This window comes from Lolium rigidum, chromosome 6, assembly GCF_022539505.1.
Source record: "Lolium rigidum isolate FL_2022 chromosome 6, APGP_CSIRO_Lrig_0.1, whole genome shotgun sequence".
NCBI lineage: Eukaryota > Viridiplantae > Streptophyta > Magnoliopsida > Poales > Poaceae > Lolium > Lolium rigidum.
The window spans coordinates 76541609-76548958 of NC_061513.1; the positions used below are offsets into that span (position 1 = coordinate 76541609).

Sequence of the window (7350 nt, forward strand, 5' to 3'; positions counted from 1 at the left end):
ATAAACTTGCTATAGAAGGGAGGATGATCAATAACCCGGCTGATGCTATTCTACATATGTCCCTTAACATGCAGAGATGGGGGGTTCTGGTCAGATTGAGGGATAGGTGGCTCCTGGATGAGGCAATGCTGGAGGTGCGAAGACTCCGGACGAGGGCGAGAGGCAACAGCTGAGCTCGTCGGTTGTGTGTGTGTGTGGATCGTCATGTGTGTTTGGCTTGTAGCCGGTGTGGGCACTTGAATGACTGTTAGGTCCTGATTGGGGTTGTGGTGTTGTTGTGGGTGGGCTCAGAGCCCGTGGTCAAACGTTGTTGTCGGATGCTGCTTGCTTTATCTATAAAGCTGGGCCTTTTGGCCTTAAGTTTAAAATTAGAGTGTCTACAAAAGAGGAACATGCCTACTTTAAACAGAATATAAGCTGGTTGTCATCACATATCCAGAAGCATAATCTAGCAGTAAGAATCCCCAGATATACTGTATGTAGTACAGGCTACTCTTCGACTACTACGGATTTTACTTCTAACAGCTGGAATAGATGCACACTAGGCTAAGGAAACTCTGAAACTTGTCCTGCATATTAGCGCAACATTACTGTAGCTGCCTTGACAGTGTACTGCGCCATGACAAAACACTGTTGACCTCTCTCAAACTCCTCGCCCTTCTGTACTCGATTTCTGCATCTGAGCATGCCTGGCCAGGCGGAGATTTCTTCCTCACCTCTATGGGTTTTAGAGATATTTCGTCCCTCGCCTTACTGAAAGGGTGACAATCTTTGGCGCTAGCGTCATCGTCGGATAGATGGCCCCCTTTTGTTCCTGCGACAAAAGGAAAAAATAGCACACGACAATATCTATAAGGTATTGCAAACCAAAATCTGGGTGTAGCTGTATGTCCATGAAAGACATTTGAGTTCAGGGTACTACTATGGTCGAGTTAGTGAAAACTATTTTGCGTGGCAGTTTGGGAAGAAAATCAAAATCTTGATTATATTCTAGTAATACCAAGATATAACAGACAGGTTGGGTTGAAAAGTCAGGACATTACCTTTGAATATATCCAGGTGCAATACATTATGTGTTGTGCCACTGGCAAGCTCGTCTGCTGACTTCTTTGAGCTTGTGATCTGTTTTACATTGAACACTGATTTATCCATCTTATCAATGTCGTGAATCTCATTAGGAAGATCATTAAATGGGCACACCTCAGTAGCAGGGGTACTGTTTCCAAATGGAGATATGCTGAATCCATCATCAACAGCATCAGGTATTTCTACATAATGCTGAGTTGTAGCGATCTCGTCTGCACTGAATCCAAAAGATGCTCGGTAAGCTTCAACCTCATCAGTATCTTGTTTATCCCTTGAAACACTAAGCCTCCCACCATTGCAAGGAAATGACTGCTGAGCCTGATCCAGGTAGAATTGAGCAGATGCAGCTGGACGGAAAAAATTAGTATCTAGCAGATAGTTTCTGGAGGCAGCTGAATCAAGCCCAAACATGTTGGATTGCGATGTCCTGGAATACGGTGTGTCACAAGCAGATCTAGAAGTCTTCCACTGTGCAGTAGGCACCTCTTGCTCAGGAATGGGAGAAGCAATTGAATACAGTGTGTCACATGCGGACCTAGATGTCTTCCAATGTGCAGTAGGAACATCTTGCTCAGGGATAGGCGAGGAGAGACCAGTTCTTGGAGTTACCGAGGCAGGTGATATGAGACTGCTAGAAGGGCTCCCTGGGTAAAGTGGATAAGATCCCTGGAATCCTGAACCACCAGAGTATGTCGCTGATAAGTAATGCATGTTTTGCTCCTTGCCAGCAGCTTTAAGACCCATAGAAGATGAAAGAAACCTAGCATATGGAACATCTGGAGATGATGGAGTGGTTGCATGAGCTAATTCAGGGGGAGGGGTCAGTGGTGCTGTGGAGGGCTCAGTTGTGTAAGTTGAAAAGGCTGTTGGAGGTGAGACAAGCTGAGGTTCATTAGCATATGGTCCAACAGCGAACATACTAGATGTTGGACCAGGAGAGTTTGCGGATATTGACAGGAAGCAATTAGGTGACTGAGCAGTCGAAGTAAGTGCAGATTGTGAGAAGGATGCTGGTGATGATGGTGGAGCAAGAAGGGATGGATTCATAGCTGCATGCTGGTTGGAATTGCCACCAGATTGGCGACCATTTCCACGGTTAGTAGATGCATTCCCATCAGGCATGCGTGCTGCAGGAACTATCCGCTTTCCACCCTTCTGCGATCCGAAGCATGACAAGCCAGAAAAACAGCCAGACCATCTGCCCTGCTGTTAAGACCAGAGAAACATGTATGTATAAGTTCAAGTAAATGAGTTTGATTGTTCCTAAAAAGGAAATAAAAATCACCCCCCTAATTATTGGTAAAGATACACAAAATAGTCAATCCAGCATATTATGCGTAGCAGGGAGCAAGCAATTATAACTAAAGCATAATACCATCAGTTATATAAGATTTTTATCTAGAAAACAGGGGCACGCGAGCATGGAGCAAATATGTTCCGCACACAGACTAGATAATTCGCAGGAGAGAGCAGAACGGTCCTCCAGCCTAAAGGAAAACACAGATAAGATTTTAGGAGCTATCAGTTATATAGTTATATATCTATGAAAGCAAATAAGCAATGAGAGAGCAATATACTCTAAGTGATGGGCCAAAGTATTGGGTTTTTGCAAAATTACTGAACTAGTGCAATGCGTTTCAACAACTAGTGGGTAAAGATGTCAATCCAGCTTATTATGCATAGCAGGGGAGCAAGCAACTAGTACTACAGCATAATTGTTGGAGGCAAAGATGTCCCAGCTGCAAGTTGCAAGTACAGTTCGTCCTTATTACTACGCAGTGGCTGCATATAGATTGCCGATGGACTGGGTACACAAATCTAAAGCAAGCAGCACAAAAAGTACCAACTGCTAAGTGATTGCGTGCACAAGAACATGTAAGCGTATATACCCTATCCTGCTGCAGTTGCTGGGAGTGGAATCTGGCGTCGCCCAAGCCAACCGCCGCGGCAGCATTAATGGCAGCTGCGCCATTCGCCGACCTGCCACCGCCAGTACTGCTCCCTGGTATAGCCATTTCTTATTGAGCCTGTGGTTGCTTCCAATTAAGTATATATTTCAACCCCAAATCTAGCTGATTGGCTCCATATCCCCCGTCGGAGTCGTTGCTGCTGGAAAGGAAAGGTGTCAGTTTATAGAAAGGAAAGGTGCCATACTGTCATTTTTTTTTTCATTTGCCATGTCAGAGCCCATCTTTATAGAAAGGAAATGTGTCGTTTATTCGGGAGTGAAATATATACTTAATCCTTTATATAATCAAATCTATACACTCCATCCTCACTCATAGCCCATCTTTTCCACAGCGACTTGTCCTCTGATCCATCCCGTACCTTTCCTCTTCCCCTCACCCCCTCTCTCTCCTCTCCATGGCCTACCCAAGTCTGCAGACACTCGCGCGCATCACCGTTCCCGTTCCACCTCCTCGCGGCATCGCATCCCTGCAGTCTCCACCCCGCCCGCAATCTCGGAGATTGTTTTTCAAGGTATGACCATCTAATCATCCCACAATAACTTAAGCTCAAACTAACCTCAACAGAATTTAGGCACACCATCGGCAGACTACCGCCCCCGATTTGGATCCTGATGGCTTCTAATTTCCTTGCAAGCAGGTAGGATCTCTGGATCTGTGAGAGAAACTCTGCCAGGGCCATGCAGGCTCAATCAGATACCAGGGAGCTTTACTAGCGGTGGCAGGCCGGAAAATGGCGCAACTGTCATCAATGCCACCGCCGCGGCGGTCAGCTCGGGCGACGCCAGATTCCACTCCAAGCAACTGCAGCAGGATAGGGTATATACGCTTGCATGTTCTTGTGCACGCAATAGCTTAGCTGTAGGTAATTTTTGTGCTGCTTGCTTTAGATTTGTGTACCCAGTACCTGCAATTGGTAGGCATTGGCAATCTAGATGAGCACTACTGGCCACTAGTTGCTGCAACTTGCAAATCTTTGCCCCCAACAATTATGCTTTAGTACTAATTGTTTGCTTCCCTGCTATGCATAATAAGCTGGATTGACATCTTTAACCACAAGTTGCTGAAACACATGCATTTTTTACTAGTTCAGTAATTTTGCAAAGAACCAATACTTTGGCCTATCACCTAGAGTATGTTGCTCTCTCATTGCTTATTTGCTTTCAGAGATATAACTATATAACTGATAGCTTCTGACTATGTTGGTTATTAGTTTGGTGTTTCTAGCCTGTACGGTACTCATAAAATCTCTGTTGTGTTTTCCTTTAGGCTGGAGGACCGTTCTGCTCTCTCCCGCGAACTAACTAGTCTGTGTGCTAAACATATCTACATTTGAAAGCAGGGTAGGCAGCCTGTATATATAGCCGACCTGGCCCGTGACAACAATCAATCGATACTGAACGCATCACCATCCATTGCTAGTTGTAAATATACATGGAGCTAGCTAGATCGAGTAAAGGCATGCATGCACCCTTGACAATGAATTGTGAATTATCAGTGACCGTGCACTACAAAACACCCTGACAATGCATTGTGTCCGCGCGTGTTAAATATGTCTATTCTACAGTTTGAAAAGTCGGCATTTCTCACAAACATGCATGGGACCTATCCACTCCACCTAACTTATACTAGTATGAGAGTACATCTAACTATCTAAGTCTTTTCTAGGACGTGGCAATAGAAATAACAACTTGTCACGCCAACATGAAACAACCACTGTTAATATGAGCGAAGAAAAGGAAGCTAACCATTGCTAAAAGGAGAAAACCTAGTTGCTATCCTCTTCGTTTCTCAGATGACAATTCCCAAGCCGCTAACCTGAAATGCTTAAAACTTCTTAGATACGTAGTACAATGAGTTGTCAACATGCATGCTTTCAATAAAAAAATCTCAATCCGACAATATTGGACTCATCCAACTACTAACATTTCAAGACTACGGACCAATGCGTTCTCTACGAACAGATCCAACTAAACCACTCTACAATCCAGTGCTTTAAAAAACTAATCCTCAAACTTACTAACCAGTACAGGTTGCTTTAAACATTGGACGAACTCGCCAAGTCTGGAGCCCAACTCCCACCACGTTTTAGCCTCAAATAAAAGTTGCCGTTGCTCCTTGCCGTATAGAAAGGAAAGGTATGGTTTGTCTATTTTCCTTTGCCATGTCAGATGGAAGTACAATGCAGGCAAGATGGCAAACAAAAATTCTTCATCTTCGTTTTTCCTCTTCCTAATACGTTCTAGACTCCGCAGGCTCATTTCAGCACTAATAAAAATTATAGAGCATGCAATTAATAATGGAGCATGCAATTAATCGGTGCAAGGCACAAAGTACTAGTTAGCAGATACATACCAAATATTGGTCTTGTCACAGGATCCCAAGACCAAGAGGGTGGGGGCTTATCACTGAATTATTGTATCAATAGCGTAGGTGTCTATAAAAAAAAACATGTCAAAGATTCAGCACTGAAGACTGAAATATATAGCATAATGAAGTGCTGGAGCACTGAAATATATAGCATAAGGAACTAGAGTTCAGCCAGGCAGTGATACAAGACATCGAGAAATATGACCCATGTTATGTTTTGTTTTCCATAAACATAATGTAAGGAATTTGGCGCTCCTATGGCGCAGCTGCAGAGAGAGAGAGAGAGAGAGAGAGAGAGATGTGCACTGTTTTTAACAGTGAAAAGTCTTCTGGAAGTTGTTTCTAGATTATTAATATAACACTTTTTTTTGCAATAGTATATGAGTAACTTAGTAATTTCGTTTTTACTAATTCAGAGCTGAGAAAATCAATGGAAAAAAAAAAGCACAGTGATGTGCACAAATGGTTATGCCATGGCATGATCAAATTAAGCCCATAAATGCCCCCAAATGCAGAAGGCATTCAAATGCACTGAAGGTATTTGCTTCATACCATGCTTAATATCTGCCAATAGGCACCATGCAAATGGTAGTGCAGCTAAGAAGTCATCCAAAAACTAGTACTAAAGACGTAGCTGCACAATTCAATCATTTACTCACTCGCCATATTCACAAGTTTGAGAGCAAATTTAAACTTGTTTGTGTGCTTGTGAAACAGGCTCAAACGTTATATATATTCTGGCTGATGTTTTCCTTAATCCGAGTCAGGCCCAAGCAAGCTCTAAACTCTTTGAATTGTTTAACTTGAGTTAGAACTGCAGTGTGCACATTATTCAGTAAACAGACCACTGTTTCATGGAAATTCAGACATCCAGCTCAAAAAACAGTGCCAGATGAATGTAAATCTTCCAAACGAGTATTAAGTTATGACTACTAAAAACCATGTAAGTGCCACGTAAAATGATTATCAATTGAAAGCACACTATATGCAACAACTCTGATGCTTTCTTGTCTTCTTGATAAATGATATAGTACAAAAATGATGATGTTCTGAAACTACAAGATGACAAACCAAACTACAAGGTTCCTCTAATGTTATCTGGCCTGAATTATTTTTATCTCATATGATGTGCATCCTCTCGAGCAACCATTTCTAGGTTCCCTTCCTGGTTGGCATCTAATATTCTCACTGAAAATTGGTTCAAGCTATTTGTTCATGGATGATAGTTCCAACATATCTCTATAACCTGAAACCTTGCTACACGGGGCTTTTTGCCAGCAATCAGCCTGGCTACTAAAGTAAAAAGACTCCAGTAAATTCAGGTCAGCATCGCATCTTCCTCCCAATAGCTACTACAAGTACAACTCGCAGTAGCTGCTACAAGTACACTGCATTGCAATTAAAATGTGCTGACGGCGCTACAAGTACAACATCACTTTGGCAGAAATAGATGTGTGCCTGTGTATACGTAGTTACGTTGTACTAGTAACCTAGACGGCGACTAATTGCCAGCTCGTGACAAGGCTGCGAATACACAGTTAGTGGTGGACAAAGGGCTGGAGGCGCTCAGATCGGGCGACTAGCTAGCAACGCCAGAGAGAGGGAGAGGGAGAAGAGGGGTTACCGAAGAGAAGGTATACCGGAGTACAGGAACGGCGAGAGGTGGATTCGCTGGTCAGATTCCAAGAACGGCGGCGGCGATGTGGAGCGGCTCGGCGGGATCCATGCTTGTCTTCGCCGGTGAGATGCTGAGAACCATTCAGCCCTTTCTCCGCCCCTCCCGCAGCTATCGCCGCTCCTCTCGCAGATACCGCTCGCCGCCGCTCTCGCCGGTCGCCTACCTCGCTACAAGCGCCGCCTGTAGCTAGGTCTCCGGTGTGACGCTCTGACACTTGGGGTAGTGGACTGGCTCCTTTGGAAAAAACTG

General features: G+C 43.9%; 1 protein-coding gene across 14 annotated transcripts; it reads right to left on the reverse strand.

The window, feature by feature from the left end:
• Positions 1 to 374: 374 nt before the first annotated feature.
• On the reverse strand, positions 375 to 7344 carry LOC124665050 (uncharacterized protein At1g76660-like). 14 transcript variants are annotated; one of them, XM_047202448.1, is made up of 6 exons: positions 7064 to 7344; positions 5409 to 5490; positions 4802 to 4871; positions 2976 to 3192; positions 1044 to 2292; positions 375 to 814 (listed from the first exon to the last, which is right to left on the reverse strand). In XM_047202448.1, exons 4-6 carry the CDS (start codon positions 3099 to 3101, stop codon positions 588 to 590), a joined length of 1602 nt encoding a protein of 533 aa, XP_047058404.1. In that variant the 5' UTR covers positions 3102 to 3192; positions 4802 to 4871; positions 5409 to 5490; positions 7064 to 7344; the 3' UTR covers positions 375 to 587. The 14 variants fall into 14 exon arrangements, with proteins under 14 accessions (XP_047058404.1, XP_047058409.1, XP_047058403.1 ...); XM_047202453.1 differs by having other exon boundaries at positions 1044 to 2289; positions 2976 to 3195; XM_047202447.1 differs by having other exon boundaries at positions 2976 to 3195.
• Between the last annotated feature and the right edge of the window lie 6 nt (positions 7345 to 7350).

Excerpts from the sequence above, each read along its gene's own strand:
- LOC124665050 (XM_047202444.1), bottom strand. The coding sequence starts at position 5,314 with ATGAGCCTGCGGAGTCTAGAACGTATTAGGAAGAGGAAAAACGAAGAT. Across the intron at positions 2,293-5,077 it reads GTTTAAAGCAACCTGTACTG|CAGGGCAGATGGTCTGGCTG; the intron begins GTTAGTAAGTTT and ends TGGTCTTAACAG. Across the intron at positions 815-1,043 it reads GCACCTGGATATATTCAAAG|GAACAAAAGGGGGCCATCTA; the intron begins GTAATGTCCTGA and ends CTTTTGTCGCAG.